The 17,409-nt window shown below is 40.1% G+C and overlaps 1 protein-coding gene across 3 annotated transcripts in view; it reads left to right on the plus strand.

Annotated features, from left to right (window-relative positions):
- Window positions 1-16,532, plus strand: part of adkb (adenosine kinase b) — a 131,769-nt gene extending 115,237 nt beyond the window's left edge. For all 3 annotated transcript variants that reach the window (XM_080873506.1, XM_080873504.1, XM_080873505.1), the window contains 2 exons: window positions 15,013-15,099; window positions 15,408-16,532. In XM_080873506.1, the coding sequence (XP_080729632.1) occupies window positions 15,013-15,099; window positions 15,408-15,532 (212 nt within the window). In that variant the 3' untranslated portion in view covers window positions 15,533-16,532. The remainder of the gene's footprint in view (window positions 1-15,012; window positions 15,100-15,407) is intronic.
- The last annotated feature ends 877 nt before the right edge of the window (window positions 16,533-17,409 follow it).

Below are 17,409 nucleotides of genomic sequence, written 5' to 3' on the forward strand. Positions count from 1 at the left end.
AACACTTTTGTTTTTGCTCCCATTCCCCATGGGATGGACGTAGAGACCTAAAATTCATTCCAGATACACAATATAACCATCCCTCCCAAACAGTGGTCACAAATCAGTCCAAATGTGTGGTAGTGGGCACATCTGCCATATTGAGATAATCCATCCCACCTCACAGGTGTGCCACATCAGGATGCTGATCTGACATCATGAGTAGTGCACAGGTGTACCTCAGACTGCCCACAACAAAAGGCCACCCTGGAATGTGCAGTTTTGTCTCACAGCAAAATGCCACAGATGCCACAAGCAATGAGGGAGCGTGCAATTGGCATGCTGACAGCAGGAATGTCAACCAGATCTGTCGCCCGTGCATTGAATGTTCATTTCTCAACCATAAGCCGTCTCCACAGGCGTTTCAGAGAATATGGCAGCACATCCAACCGGCCTCACAACCGCAGACCTCGTGTAACCACACCAGCCCAGGACCTCCACATCCAGCAGGTTCACCTCCAAGATCGTCTGAGACCAGCCACCCAGACAGCTGCTGGAACAATTGGTTTGCACAACCAAACAATTTCTGCACAAACTGTCAGAAACCATCTCAGGGACGCTCAACTGCATGCCCGTCGTCCTCATCGGGGTCTTGACCTGACTCCAGCTCGTCGCCGTAACAGACTTGTGTGGGCAAATGCTCACATTCGATGGCGTCTGGCACGTTGGAGAGGTGTGCGCTTCACGGATGAATCATGGTTCACATTGTTCAGGGCAGATGGCAGCTGAGAATGTCCCAGTTCTTGCATGGCCAGCATACTCACCGGACAAGTCACCCATTGAGCATGTTCGGGATGTGCTTGACCGGCGTATACGACAGCGTGTACCAGTTCCCACGAATATCCAACAACCTCGCACAGCCATTGAAGTGGAGTGGACCAACATTCCACAGGCCACAATTGACAATCTGATAGACTCCATGCGACGATGTGTTGCACTGCATGAGGCAAATGGTGGTCACACCAGATACTGACCGGTTCTGGGTCCCCAGACCCCCAATAGCGCAAAAAACTGCACATTCCAGGGTGGCCTTTTGTTGTGGGCAGTCTGAGGTACACCTGTGCACTACTCATGATGTCAGATCAGCATCCTGATGTGGCACACCTGTGAGGTGGGATGGATTATCTCAATATGGCAGATGTGCCCACTACCACACATTTGGACTGATTTGTGACCACTGTTTGGGAGGGATGGTTATATTGTGTATCTGGAATGAATTTTAGGTCTCTACGTCCATCCCATGGGGAATGGGAGCAGTAACAAAGGTGTTGCGTTTATATTTTTTGTTGAGTGTAGATTCACTCTTCCCAGTCTGGTGCAGGTCTACAATACTTTTCCTGGTGTCCTTCGAAAGCTCTTTGGTCTTGGCCATGGCGGAGTTTGGAGTCTGACTGTTTGAGGCTGTGGACAGGTGTCTTTTATACAGATGATGAGTTCAAACAGGTGCCATTCATACAGGTAACGAGTGGGGGACAGAAAAGCTTCTTACAGAAGACGTTACAGGTCTGTGAGAGCCAGAGATTTTCCTTGTTTGAGGTGACCAAATACTTATTTTCCACCCTGATTTACGAATAAATTCTTTACAAATCCTACCATGTGAATTCATGGATTTTTTTTTCACATTCTGTCTCTCACAGTTGAAGTGTACCTCTGGTGCAAATTACTGACCTCTGTCATCATTTTAGGTGGGGGAACTTGCACAATCGGTGGCTGACTAAATACTTTTTTGCCCCACTGTATTTATAAGCTGACGTTCGGTTTAATTTACTGGTGCCTTTATTTCCATCTATAAACCATGCTGCCTTTTTGTCCATATTCTCAAAAGACTATGATGGTTTGATAAAGAATAAAGCAGCTGTAATGAATATTTTTGTGTTAACAGTGCATAAATCAGCTATGTTTAACGTAAACGTGTACACTTAAAGTGATGAGCTCACAGAATATTTACTTGCAGTTTTTCACAACTATACTGTATCGTTGTGGAAAGCTGTAGTTTAAATTTGGTTCATTCTCAGCATTTTTTGTGGGGGTTTTTTTAGTTTTCAGTGATAGCACTGGAATAAATTCTCGCTAAGCTACCTGTCCATTAACAGTTACCTGATGGTGCTCCTTCAGACGGAGACCAAAATAAGAGCTCAAAGAAGACTGACTTTGCATTAAGTAAATGTAAGAATAATTGTAAATGAATGAACAAACTTTTAGGTTATAAAATGTCATTTTTTAACCATTTTTCTGGCTTAAAAATGTTTTTTATGGGTTTTTAAAAAAAATTATTGAGTAGTTAAATGAATATTAACCGAAATATAATACACAATATTTTTATATGTCCCAGTGTGCCTGTAATGGCACTATGCCAAATGTATGCACAAAAACAAAACAAAAGGTGTTGTTATTATCAAGTATGCTGCTGATATGTATGGGATTTTACAATAATTGTGACGCAGTTTGCAAAAAGTCAGGTAAAGATGCAGAGATGTAGTGATCGGTCAATCAAGAACAAGTGCACAGCAAATCCAGCATGTCCAAATTAACACTGTCGGATTTGATTTCAACACTATTAAAGTGTCTATATGGGTCCACACCAGAGAGTGTTAATTTAACTCTTTTTGGAGAGTTGGAAGGTTAACTCTGATTTAGTGTTAAACACCAAATCTGTCTGGAGTTGATAATTTAACACTTGGTGTTAAGAGTTTATATATTAACTCTCAAAGAGTATTTTAGTTTAACTACGTAAGAGTTATCTTCTAATTCATTCTAAAAAGCGGGAATTTTACTGTTCTGAACTTCTAGAAATTTCTTTTGGAAATAAACATTTACTAAAAAGATGCAATGGTTTTTGAAAAACATTTATTCTGAACTGTGTACCACAATTTCAAAACATTTTCTGAAAGATGTAACAGTATACATGTTCTCACTTTCATTAGAATTTTGTTTATCAAAAGGTCTGACATGGTAAATGCAAATAACAGCATTCTCATCACTTATTTCTTCAATACAATATGCATGTCCTTCATTCATCCCTTTGTGGAACTTCAACGCACTTCTGCTCTCCCCCATATTCCATCTTCACAAGCATATCCTGTGCGGAGATCGAATAAAAATTAGTTGATACTAATTAATGGCACAAATAATCCAGTAAACAATTGCAGCACAGTAAAAAGGAATCCTCTTTGAGCCATTACTTGTGTAAAGTATTTTCCCAAAAGACAAGGACACAGGCAACAGGTAATACTGAACTAAATGTAAAACCTCAACCTTTTTCATTTTTACCTAAACCGTGTGCACAAAACTCTGGAGGGATCTATGCTAACGTAGAACCCAGTCAGGACGTCAGCTACTGCTGTTTGCTCGTTTTTTTTTTTTGTTTTTTTTTTATGTGCGATCGTTTTCAGGCTTCAAGTAGCACCATTATACCAACATTTCACATTCTAGACATTGTTTTAGGTGTATTTGACCAAAGGTTTGACTGAAAATTCACATGCAAGCTTTTTTTCAAGGCTGTGGTATTTGCCCGCAAACAATACCTTTCAGCTAGCTAAAACAGAATATTATGCTATCAGCGAGCAACATGGCTAATGCCTTTCACACAGCTTTGTCTCAACTCCAAAGAGCCACAGAAGTAAAATCTAATAACAATTGAAACAATCTTTGAAAAAATGACTTACCAAGCATGGCAAACAACTCAAATATGTAGAGCAAAATGTTCTGAAACGGCTTCACTTCAGCTTCGATTGGAGCCGTGCTGGGGGCGGAGTCTGTGAATTTACTCTGTTGGTGTCATAGCCCCTCTAGGAGTTCAGAGTTAAGAGGTCAAGAGTTAATGTTTCCATTGTAACACCTCCAGATTTGACAGAGAAACACTCATTTTTAACACTCGATTTTAACTACTATCATTTTACACCTCAGAGTTACATTAAAAGAATGTGACTCTGCTTAGAGTAAAATTAACTCTACTTTTGCAAGGAGACTATTAACACCAAAAAATGTAACACTTTTGAATTTGCTGTGTGGTTTTTCTTCTTAACTTCACTGTGGCTGAAAAATATGGTTTATTGAACAACTTCTGATGCATAAACAATGATAAAAATAATAAACAAACGCGATATTTCACCCTAAATCCTTGTCCAGCAAACCTCTCGGCCATGAGGGGAAAGCCCCCCGCTCAGCGCAGCCATACGCCTGGGGGTGCGACCTGTCCAGTCAGCTGGAGAAATTTGCCCCCTCACTGATGCTGCCGACCTTTATCCATCTTTAGCCTGTGGCGATAAGACTGTGTGGATTGGAATCGATCCACCGTTTCTTGTAAACCTAGTGGACTTCTTATTACAAGTTTAGTCATTTATGAGTCTGTTACCGCAACAATTCAAAGAACAGACACAGTTTGACAGCTTAAATAAAATATGCTTGTTAATATAGAAGTTTTGAAATTATAGGAAAGTTTTAGGTGTATAAAAGATGTGCTGATGCAGCTGGTGTGTATGGAATTTTAAACAATTGATGAAAAGTAATCAACTTTTTGGGATGTTTCTGGCTAAATGATAATGGGATTGCATTACGGTCAGCACATCATGCCATTCCTTGAATTAACTTAGTTCAATGGCCAATAAAAATAATAGTAATAATAAGAAAACATAATTGCTGCTAACAAACTGAGAAGACGCACATCATAATTATTCAATTCAATTTTATTTATATAGCACCGAATCACAACAGTTGCCTCGAAACACTTTATATTATAATGTAAAGGCCATACAATATAACACTGAAAACCACAACAGTCAGGTTACATTTGGCGACAGTGGGAAAAAGAAACTCCCCTTTTAAGAGGAAGAAACCTCCAGCAGAACCAGGCTCAGGGAGGGGCAGACATCTGCCACAACCATCGGGGGTGAGGGGAGGGAGACAGGATGCCAGAGGGTAGTAATGAGTAATGGTTAAATGCAGAGTGGTGCATAAACACATGGTGAGGAAGAAGAAACACTAAGTGCATCGTGGGAAGCCAGCAGCATAGCCCAATTGCAGCGTAACTAAGGAAGGATTCAGGGTCCTTTTTTATTGAAAAAGAAAGTTTTTTGCCTAATCTTAAAAAGGTTGTTTGATACCTGAATCCAAACTGAAATAAAGAAAATCTACAACACACCAGCATAATACAAGAAACAAAAAGTACAAGATGAGGTGTGATTTTAATATGCAAATCAAATTTATTTGCATCTGATCCTGTGGCTCTTTGTTGTACAATATATTTGAATGTATCTGGAAAGGTTCTCAGTCAAGAGCTTGGAAAGAAAAGCGTCTGGACTTCTTTAAGTTGCTTGAAGACGTTTCACCTCTCATCCGAGAAGCTTCTTAAGTTCTAGGGTCAAATAGTGGAGAGTCCCAGATTTAAGCCCTATGGGAGTGTCCCCAAAAGGGGGTCATGAACCCCCTGTTCAGGAAATCTCAGGAAATCACATGATAGGGTGGGGCTAGGTTTCGCAATGAGCTCACCCGAAACCTTGGCTGATTGTGACCTACACTCATTTTCACACCTTGGCTCGTGTGATTAGGTAGAGGATCAAAATGGGGTTCATGACACTCCCCTAGGACTTAAATCTGGAACTTTCCACCATTTGACCCTTAGAACTTAAGAAGCTTCTCGGATGAGAGGTGAAACGTCTTCAAGCAACATAAAGAAGTCCAGACGCTTTTCTTTCCAAGCTCTTTAGAATATATTTGAACGGTTTAAAGTGTACCCAGTTTCTTGCACTATGATGGTCTCCATCTTCCCTGTGACCCTGAATTGGAAAAGCGGTTAAGAGGATGGCTGGACTGATGGGTGGACAGCGGCAGCTTTGATATATGCTGTTTCGCGTTCATTTAAACTTTCCACAACAAAGATTCAAACATTTTCTTCTTGTTAATTTAATCACACAACTTCATAAATTAACAGTGTGATGTGTCAGTATTACCCCAAAATGATTCCACTTAATAAGCGATAATACAGCGTTACTGCACGGGCTTAATTAAAAGCATATATTTTAATCGAAAAGGCTCATTTGAATTTTCATTATCAAAGTCAAATTCCTCGAAGTGAATTTTCCTTTCATGAGAATTTAAAAGGAACTCTTTAAAGAGAGTCCCGACATTTAAAAACCAACACGAATCCATCCATTGTGCTGGAAGTGATGGATAATTCCTGCCTGGTTCCCTCATTGCTCCTGCATGAACACACAGCCGTGCGCCCCCATGAACTTTATATAAAATACATGATGAATGCCGGCTGGATGAAAGACAATGTGTTTCAGGTGTCAGCTACAAAGGCAAACATGATAAATGTCATTGACTGTGCTATCATTGCAGTGGAGCAGTTACAGTAGTAGGTGCATCCGTAGTGGTGTGTCTGTGTGTGAACATCACTGTTCACGCCAGCCAAATAAATGTCAATGTAAAAAGAGAATTAAAGATTTTCATTTCCCAGAGGCGGCGCTCTAATAAACTTGATCTCTCATTTTGTTTGCAATTTGTCCTCCTGTCAGGATTTGATCATTTGCCAGCCTCTGCATGTCATGTTAAACCATTTTATAGTGATTAAGGATGGGAGAATGCCTTCCCCCGTGGTATAATTCTCCAAAAAAGAGATGTCAATTTGTTATTGTTCTTTTTTTTCTCCCCCCCTGCCCTTCATTTGGAGCCTTTCATCACACCACCGCTTCAAACGTGCCTTTTAAGAGCTGGGAGCAGGGGAAAATGGCCCTTTATTTAGCTGCCACTGACACTGCGGAACTACACTGGGCTTTTGCTTATACACCCATTATAGCAGTAATTAAGATCATTGTGCCCTGAACCTTAAACGGTGAGGAGATCTAATAAATGATCATTCAGCAGGGGTTGCTGCTCTAATCGCTGATAAGGACTTGATAAAGCCTGACTCGGCTCCTCTGCGAGTTTTAGGGCTCTCGGGGGGGCAAGGCAGGCAAATTTCAAAAAAACTCCTCTATACATGGTAATTGCATCAGATGGAGAAACAATATTGACTACAACACATGCACACACTCACACACACCTCCAAATAACATCGTTTTTTGCAGTAGTTTGTTAAAGAAGTGCCCCAAATTAAACGTCGTAGCATTATTTGAAGCCCTGCTTGAGCACGTCTCAGTAGTCGGTTTAAAGAGGAGGATATTTATGTTGCTTACTTCATAATAGGCAAAATCAATTAACCGCCTGCGCTATGAGAAAGACCTCCTCTCTTTTTCCTTGGCGTCTCACATTGAAGTGTTTTCTTTCATGACTCCCTGAAAGGATATTGGTTGGCGATGATCTTTTGCCTGTGGTTACAGTAATTACAGGCATATGTCCTTCTTTTCTTTTTTTTTCTCTTCTTCTTCTTCCTTAACTCAGTTGTGAACAAAGATGCTGGTTATGACGGGGAAACAGATTGAATGTCAACTTGCTTCTAACCTGTCACATTTGCCAAGAAAGCGGTAATGTTGTTTTCCTCTCTAGGCTCCGAATTTTTTTGGCTGAAACGCAACAGGAATCATTCCAGAAGAGGAAATAGTATTCTCAGGGAAGTTTCTCGCATAAAGATGTTTCACTCTGTCGAGCACTTTAGCTCATGAATTCTAGCTGAATATTCATGTGTAATTCCCAGTCGCCGGGTACCTCAGGATTTAAAATGATGTATTAATTGTTTTACTTGTGTAGATGATAAAGTGCCACAGAATCAAAGTTAATTTTAATGACCTGCCAGCTATTTGATCAACTTGTCAAAGCAACATTATTGAGGTTTGGAACATCACCAAGTATAGCATGTAATAATCTCAGAGTCAAAAAGAAAGAAAAGAAAAAGCTCCATATGCTCATTTTCATCTTATACGGAGGTCGTCTTATTTGCACGTATAGTCACTTATTTTAAAGGAAAGCCTTTTTCAGTCACTGTTGTGCAGTGAATTGTCATTGTTAGAAAGAATAGCCGATAATAAAGGACTTAATTGATACTCATTTCAAAGAGACGCCTGTTGAAAGAATTTCTTAAGTTTAATCACCACCATTCAAGAGTTGTAATGAGGGAATTATGAAGAGTGAATTAACAAAAGCACACAATTATAGCTTACTGGAAGGAAGTATTTGAATTCCTTTGAGGGGTTTTTTCCTCATTTTTTTCTCCTCTCTGGTGCAGGTTACCTGTCAAAGCACAGCCATACTACAACTCCCACGTATTCACCGCCAATCTGCTGCTTCACTCATTTTTGTCAGACTCAATTCTAGGAACGGGAATATGGTAGTGTTTAAAAATAAGTATAGCTGAGTTATGCTGATTGGAAATAATGTTGCCGACCTCATTACTGTGAAATGAGTTCAGATGTTCGACAAGCCAGAAACAACAGAGTATTTTGGCAGGATCTTTTCTTTTTTTAATTATTTATTGTGATTTTCATGGCTGATTTTTGCCAGTGAGATCTTTGCTGCAGACGGCTGGAGAATTCTTGGAGTGTAACTCGAGGTAATATGTCAGTCAGATTCGATAATTTGCATCGCTGAGGTTATATGAACTCTGGCCTAGCAGGAGTATAAAAACTTTGCCCATGAATAAAGGCTTTAAATGTAGGATGTCTTATGTGCTTTCTTGGATCTGGAAATGGCATTGAAAGCACTGTGCTGCCAACACTGAGCTGAGCAGTCACAATGTTTTATGATCATTACTTTTTATCATTACAAATGCATCAGATTTAAAAAGACTAAAAGATAGAACAGAAAGTTACACTATTTTGTTGAGCAATCCCTAGAACGATCAGAGATTATTGTTTTTGAGGTTTGGGTAAAAATTAAGCCCGGACAAACCCCCAAATATGTTCCAGTAAGTGGAATATTACATGCTACCACTTTGCTGTTGGTTGTAGAGCTTTTCATAATAATTACTTACTAACATAAATAAGACTTGATATTTCTTGAAACAAATAGGAAGAGGGCCTTAAACTAAACATATTCGCTTCTAACCTAATATTACTGATAATAGAACTTAACTAATTAAAACTAGACTGTTTATAACTGCAAACTTTCAGCTTATGCCTGATAATAAACAAAACTGCTAAAAGTAACTGAGGAGACAGACTGGTGCTGATGTAAGAGAGAAGCCATGCTCCTCCTCCTCCACCTCCAGGTGAGCCTCTGCAGCCAATCAGCATCAGGGAGGAACCACAGAGAGAGAGCGTGAGATGAAAAAGATGACAGAAAAACAATATATGGATAGTAACACAAATGTTTTTTATATCTTTTTTTTTTTACAAGATTTACATGGATGTGTTTCAGAAACGAAACAGTTAGTTGAAAGGAATTAAAGTAAACAAAAGTAAAATGTGAAATGAGTAGAGGGACTGAACACAAGTGAACTTAACACAGGACAAAGAGATGAAGGGAGACACTGAGGATGAAACTAATGAAATACAAGCTGGAACTAAGCTAAAAACTTAAGACTAAATAGCAAAATATAAGATAAATCAAAGTAATAAGAGAACTAAGAATTAAACAGAATGCTTAAAACCCAGAGTCAAGACCCAGGACGGAGGGTGATGTCACTGAATGATGGTTCTATTGCTTTACCAGAGCAGGCATCAGCCAAACAAATAACATTTATTCAACTCCTCTAATGTTAGTGGATGAAATTGCTTTAAGCACAAATCCAGACATGGCAGTTAAAAATGTAGGAGAATGTGATCATTGCAGTGATTAATCAGCCTGCTGTATATGAACAAAGTTACTGAGAGGCAACTAGCTTGGCTAGCTCGCTCCAGTAAAGCGTGATCAGCCAAGTATCAGGAACACCCACCTTCCAGCATTTGCCCTCAATTATATTACAAACATGGGCATGAATAGCCGAGCAGTTATTCCTGTTCGACTTCTTTGAAGTCCACTGCCTGGAGCAGATGCATAGTTGATGGATTGTAATGTAAATCTGCGGCAGACGAGGCTGCACGGTCACAAATAACAGACAGGCATGTGGACATCTGCGCTGACCTTCACTCTTGCAGCCTGATGACGAAGTTTATGTCATTGGGACCTGAGCAGACTTGCGGACTCAGAACGCATAATCCCGACTTTGCAAGGATGTTAGTTGACAGCCTTCTGAGGCTGCATTTGACTGTTTCATCTTGCAAACCGCAGATGTTTGGAAAATTGGATTTTGGTCAAATGAGGGTGTTATTTACATTCAGGGCTGATGACTCTTGATTGATATTGATTATGATTTTGTGGCATGACTGGGGGGAATTTTTCAGGGCTTCCTGTAGCCAGCGGATATCTAGTCCAAAGCGGTCCAAATTTCCTGTTCCACCTGCCAATCAGCGTTTACGAAAGATCTAATGAAAAACCAAATCTTTACAACTGCATTTCAGTGAATCATCTGCTCACCTGCGTGCAACCAAATACTAAAGACAAATGGAAACCCTGCCTACAGATATTTACTTATTTTTATGCAGATATGTATTTAACTAAATGGCCTGTATTTATATAGCGCTTTTAATAGTCCCTAAGGACCCCAAAGCGCTTTACATATCCAGTCATCCACCCATTGACACACACATTCACACACTGGTGATGGCAAGCTACATTGTAGCCACAGCCACCCTGGGGCGCACTGACAGAGGCGAGGCTGCCGGACACTGGCGCCACCGGGCCCTCTGACCACCAGAGGTTTCTATTTCACTTCTTTCTGTTTGGTTTACAGAAAGAAGTGCGCCAATTTAAAAGGAACATTCAGGAAATGTGACAGGTTAGAGGCAACGGGTGAAGTGTCTTGCCCAAGGACACAACGACCAAGACTGTCGGAGCCGGGGCTCGAACCGGCAACCTTCCGATTACAAGGCAAACTCCTAACTCTTGAGCCACGATCGCCCCGTTACATGATGGATAAAATTGATATTGAGACAAACAAGGAGCCAGTAAGACACGGAATAAAAAAAAGACCCATCTAACAGCAGTAGGTCTAATAGATCCGAGCCCTTTTTAATGAATTCTGTCACCTTTGGGTGGTGTTATCACAGAGATGAGCGCCACTTCTTCTGAGACGTTACCTCGTTTTTGATCTGTTTTCCTAATGAGACCTGACTCCTCCTTCTGCTGCTTCAATATTTAACTCCCGTAGACATATTTACACCCACATATTCCCTGTTAAGAGGCATTTTTTGTCGTCTAATGAACACCAGTTTCATGCAGAACAAGTGCAGCGGCTTCACATTTTAACGCGCCCGAATTTATATCCGCAAAGTGCATCCCTTAAAGGCGACCACATCTAACGACTTCAGATTCTTAAGCGTAGAGTAGATGACAAACTGTAATTTATTATTAGCACATTTATGTGCAGTTAATCATTTGAACAGGGAGGAGGATGCTCGAGCTTCATCTGTGGCTTTAATTAAGCAAAGTCGTTACGCTAGTAATTAGCTGATCCTGAAAGGATTGTTGTATTATTTTAATTTGTTATCAAAGTGACAATCGGCTGGTTCCTTTTACAAAGAGATTGTGTTGTTAGGAAAACACAATAACTCTTAATCTGATACGTCTTCAGCTCCTGACCTGTGACACGCTCCCAAGCTGCTCTTGAAAGATGTCTTTTTCAAGCACAACCTGACCACGTGTGTCTTTCAGCTAGCGTAGTGCAGTAATTTCTTTACATCGGGTGTTGAGCATGTGCTCAGCTCCAGGTTGTGTATCTTTTGCCCTTTAGGATGAGAAAAGAAAGGTATTCAAAAATATTATAATGTGCAAAGTCTCATCTGCAGTGCAGATATTCCATAAGCTCTTGTTGGATTAGCAGGGAGCCTCATTAAACAAGTTTTTTTTTGTAGTTTTTTTTCCTCGTGTTCTCTTTAAACTCCCAACCTCTTTTTCTCAATAAGAGGTCTGTCAGACTCCTCTTGTTCCTTTTATCCACATGTCAGTCTTTTGTCTCCTGCACCTTTTTAAGGTTCACGTCGGCACCAGAGCCCTTGGATTGTTTGAAGATTGTGTGTGTGGTTTAGATTGTTCTGACATAAGTTGCTGATTTAATGTCACTCTACACCTCGAGACTTTGTCATCTGGTAGAATTTTGTTTCTTTTTTTTCTTTCTTCCTCTCCTTTAAACTGGAAGTCTCTTTGAAGTGCATATGCTACTGATAATTGAAGCAATATAATTCACTGAAGATAATAAAGAGAGCCTCATTTAATGGATTCTGTTCTGAACTAAAATGAGTCACAGCCACAACTGCTCTATGATTGTTTTTAATTTATTAGAGCGTTGGAGGATCTGCTGCTCTTGGATGAGGGATGTTGCAAATTTGTCCATTAATCTAACATCATATTTACCTTGTCATCCACGCTAAGATAATACTTAATTATTTAATTTGCTAATGAACCTAATAGAACAGTTCTCATAGTTTTCTTATATATATAATACTTAAAGCCAAATGTTTACTGATTGTAGCTTATGAATATGATTTGCTGCATGCAACCGTGTACCTGCACTGAATTTTGCTAACTTTTTATTACTTGGCTATTAGCACCCAATGCAAAGCTAAGCTGTGGTATGAAAGTGTTTTTGTGATTATTAATTATTTCTGAGCATGTAAAGCAGTCGTAAAATGACATAATGAAGAGCATTTTACAAGATACTATTATAGTTCCTTTTCAATTTAAAGCACAAGGCAAAGAAGCACAATATATGAGACCTGCAAGCAATAAAATGGATTACCCCTGTGATAACATGGTAATTAATATAACACCTGGTGTTTGTGCTTTTGCATAGTTAGAGTTAGAAACTTTTTTTACAGTTGTCATTTGCCAGAATGGAGACAAAACACAATAAGTAAATTGTAATTGAGAATTATTTTAGCCATAATATCCAGGAGGTAAACGTTTCATGCGGATTAAGTATTCCCTCTGGGATATGACCAGAATCTCATATGCGGATAATGATATATATCACACAGTAAATTCTGTTTATTAAAGTTTATATGATGTCCACATTCTAAGGTTGTTACTTTACTGTATATAAGCAAATGATTACATAAAATATTGCTATGTAAAATACAAAACCCAAACATTGTATTTTCAAGTTTAAACAGTTTAACTCTGGGATTTATTTTGAGCACCTGACAGTCCGTAAACTCTCGCCATACTGCATCACATGGTTCTTGCATAAGCAACGGGAGAGATTTGTGCTGTTTGAGCCCCTTGTGGAGGACGGTGTGCGGCATAATTTACACAGGACAGCTTACTGGGTCATGCAAGAGCAAATGACATCCGCGCTACAGCGTTAGCAACTCCTTTCATGCTGGTATTCATGTTCTCACCTGCATCCGCGTGTTGTAAGATTGCAAAATTGCATTAAAATGACGGAAAATACTGCTGCAAGGTCAAAAAATAAACAACAGAGGTTTTGATTTCATCACCAGATATATGTTATCACACTGCACAACCCTAAAGACAACACTGTGCTGTGTTATTTGTCACTAATTAAAACATGCTGAGCAGCAGCAGAGACATTAAAATCACATTACATAAAATATTGAAATCACTCTGGCACAATAAAGCCTCAATAAGGCGCACTTGCAGGTACAGGAAGAGAGACTTGTAGCAGCAGGTAGCAACAGGTGACAGCAGACAGCAAAGAACAGAGCACGCAGACTGAGGACAGTTATTATTTTCCTGTACAAAAATATGTATCACAGCAGGTATGAAAACTGAACCATTACAACGCGTGTAAATGACTCTGTTATTGTTAGTTTCTCCAGAATAATGAGACGGGTCCCGGCCCGGTCCTTGATGATTTTGTTAAATGGTGTGATGAGTCTCCTCTCCTCAATTAAACTCATCCAAGACAAAAGACGTGATCGTTGATTTCAGAAAACGCACTCATGCACACGAGGTCAAGTCCATTAAGGGTCAGACGGGGTAATGTGTTCAGTCTTATCTTGGAACAATTATTGATTCAAAACCGAACTTTGAGGAAACCTGTGAAGCCGTGTGCATAAAAATTGGCACCAGCGTCCTGTTTGATGAAACTCTATCACTGATTTGATCTTATCTTGCCTTTACTGAGTCTTTTTTTAATCTTTGTCTTTGGTGTCATGGGTTGGAAACTCACTTAAATTGTTAAATGGTCTAAAAGGGCAATTGGTGAGTCACAGCTGAGCCCAGCTTCCCCGTCCACTAAACAGTTACAGCGATTGGCTGGTTTGATGAGGACTGGCATCCATTGCAAAGAGCTTTAGTTTCTTCCTGGTCCCACAGTGGAGAACAACAAGGTTTAAAAAACAGTTTTGTTCCAACGCTCACATAGACTGTGACGTCTCCGTTATTTATTTCTTCGGTATGTTGTATTACGCTCACCTGCTGTCTGTGTTTTTGAAAGTGTTTATCCGAGGCTGAATGAGTCACTCACTGCAGACAAAATCTACCAGTGGTTGTAAATAATGTAACCTGAACCCAACAGCACTGAGCGCTGTTTCCGTCTTGGCTTGTTGTTTGGCTTTTTAGATATTTGGTCACAGATCAACCGAAGTTACTCTAATCATCCAAAACGAACGGCAACGTGTTCATCCAGGCTCGACCAGAAGCCACATTTATTATTCACGTCTCCTGTTTGCCATTCCTGTTTTCAGATTTACTCCTTGGGTAGTTCATGGATTTTAAAAAGTGTTAGCAAATATTCACCTTGCGATATTCACCTTTGTTGACAACGATGATTCAGAGTGAAGATTTACTAGTCCTGCGAAAGCAAAAACGATTAACTGCACATAATCTTTAGCTGTGTACTTAATAATTAGAGGAAAAACCCCCGTGCAGAAGTGCTAAAATAAAATAGCCAATTATTTTTTATTTTAAGAAAGCCCTACAGTGTGCAATGACCCCACGAAGTGCGAGAAATAATAGCCTACAACTTGAGACACAAAGAGAGAGAATAACGCTGAAGTTGAACTTTAATTACCGAGTCTTCTTGTGTCCCCTCTGTAGGTGATAGGGTGACTATGTTCCCTGTTTTGGACATAGACCAGAATGATATTGTGGACACTAACGGAGCCGGAGATGCCTTTGTTGGAGGTATGGCATTATTAAGTGCATATCTTCATATCTGTGTACAATCCAATTAACCTTTGGTACTGGCCAACTATGCAATGTAGTAAAATCTCCAGATTATATGAGTGTGACTTTTACCCTGCTGTTTTTTTCCCCACTCTGATCATAGCACCATATAAAACAGCCAACATTTATGTCCTGTTGAGGAAGAAGCAGTCCCTTTTTCTAGAAGCAATTAGTACTTTGCTCATTTTAACCCTAACTGCTCCCCCAAACTATTCTCGGAAGTGATTGATGGCTACAGGTTGACCTCTGCTCTTCTGTCTACCCAGGATTCCTCTCGGCGTTGGTCCAAGAGCACGCGTTGGAGGAGTGCATCCGGGCCGGACACTACGCGGCCAATGTCATCATCAGGCGGGTCGGATGCACCTTCCCGGAGAAGCCAGATTATCACTGATGCACCCGAAAATGCTGCGCACGTGTCTTTTCCACAGAAATACTTGTATTTGTATGTTTCGGGATTTTACGTATACTTATTTTCTATTCACAGTGACAGACTGCATGGGACTAATTACCTCAGCTTGACTATTTTATCAAACTGTTAAAAAAAGGAAAAATAGCAGCTCTGATGTTTTAATATAAGTCAAATACTGGAAAAATATGTGTATGTTTAAAGGCTTATTCCGCTAAAATCTGTCTATTGGATGTAAAAAACTGAATACCTGCAAGCCTGAGAAGGCTGTGGGAAAGTGTCAAATGTGTAAGCACATCTCAAGAAACAAATCAACATAATCTGCCAAACTTCACTAACATTGATCCATATTTTTTCCCCACTACAGAGCAAACACTATGTCCCAATAGCTCCTCCTCGTAGCTGGGGGTTTTGTATTTTAGTGATTTATAGGAAACTTGATAAAAGCTAATAATAAGCTGATCAGTAGCAGAGAAGTGCATTATCCCGAAAGAGTGGTTTGAAAGGTTTCTCCGGGTTCTGGTGACTTCTTCATAGACCCTGAATCACAGCCAAAAAAATAAAGATATATTTACAGAAACTTCTCAAGCCATTCCTGCCACAGAAGCCACTTCTCAGTTTTACTAATTATCGTAATATTTATTACTTTTCAAACAATAACTGCTTTGCCTGTAAATCGCTAATTACGCTTATTTAACTGGAGCTTGTGCACTCTGAAGAGACGATAGTGACACTGAAGTGGTGTAATTAGCAGTGAAAACTATAAGCGCAAAGCTGTAAGGTACAAAGTTGTCAGCGTAATCTGTTTTGGGGGGGGAGCTGTAAAATAGAAACAATACCACATTTCCACTTCAGAGTATTCCTTTAATATTTAGCTGCCGTGCTGCAGCAATCAGGGATTGGGTACTGACAATCTTAATAGATAATGAGATAAAAGTGAAACATGTTTTTTTTGGTACTATTGAAATAAATCAACTGATCCCACCATGAGACTCCTGGAGAATTTTGACATCTAAGAGCTGTTTAACCCAGAGGTGATGTTTATTTTAGGAGATACAAAAAAGAAAGAGGATATGAAAACAATGTTATAACCCACAGAGTTTGTGAATTTCCTCATTATTTAATCAGCCAGAGGCACACACTCTCATGCTAATCACTTTTGGATGGCTCAGCACCCTCCATTACAGGCCTGGTGTCCTGGCTCTGCTCAGCTGCTGCTCCACCCTACCCCTCATCATGCTTATTGGGTCCTAACTGGACTCTTGTGGTCTGGAGCTGCACTGCAGGGCTGCAGGAGATCATTTTTCTCAGTTTAAGGGATTAGCGGTCGCTCTTCGCTGGAGTCATTAGAGGGACCTGAAAATTAGGCTGATCCTTCGTACCCAGCTGTGCTGTCGCTGGGGGTTGGAGAAGGGGATCAGAGGGAGGCCCTTTCCAACCACCACCACCCCCTCCCTGCCTCCCTCCTCCTGTCCTATTCACTGAGGGCCAGCAGAAGTGTCGGGCAGTGTCTCGAGTTTTTTGTGGAAAATAATTCAACACTTATCTGTTCTACAAAGAAGTGTGATTGAGATTTTTTTTTCTTTTTTCGGTTCCCCTCGCACAACCTGTTACATCATATTGTCGTTTTATTTTCTTTGAGCACATCAGAAGGAATCCAGTATTTACACTCCCCGCACACGCAGCCCCGCTTTCATAATGAGGCATCGTTTATGCATTTATGCTAATTGGGGCCATCTAGGTGAAAATATTCTCCAGCCAAAATGTTATTAACAACTTTGAGACACTTTTTTTTTTCAATCAGCATTTTTTTTAAAGGTTTCACACAGATGCGCTTTGAAAAGGACCACATTTCTGATTGG

The sequence above is a fragment of the Rhamphochromis sp. 'chilingali' genome (genome assembly GCF_963969265.1).
Source record: "Rhamphochromis sp. 'chilingali' genome assembly, chromosome: 22".
Classification (NCBI taxonomy): Eukaryota; Metazoa; Chordata; class Actinopteri; order Cichliformes; family Cichlidae; genus Rhamphochromis; species Rhamphochromis sp. 'chilingali'.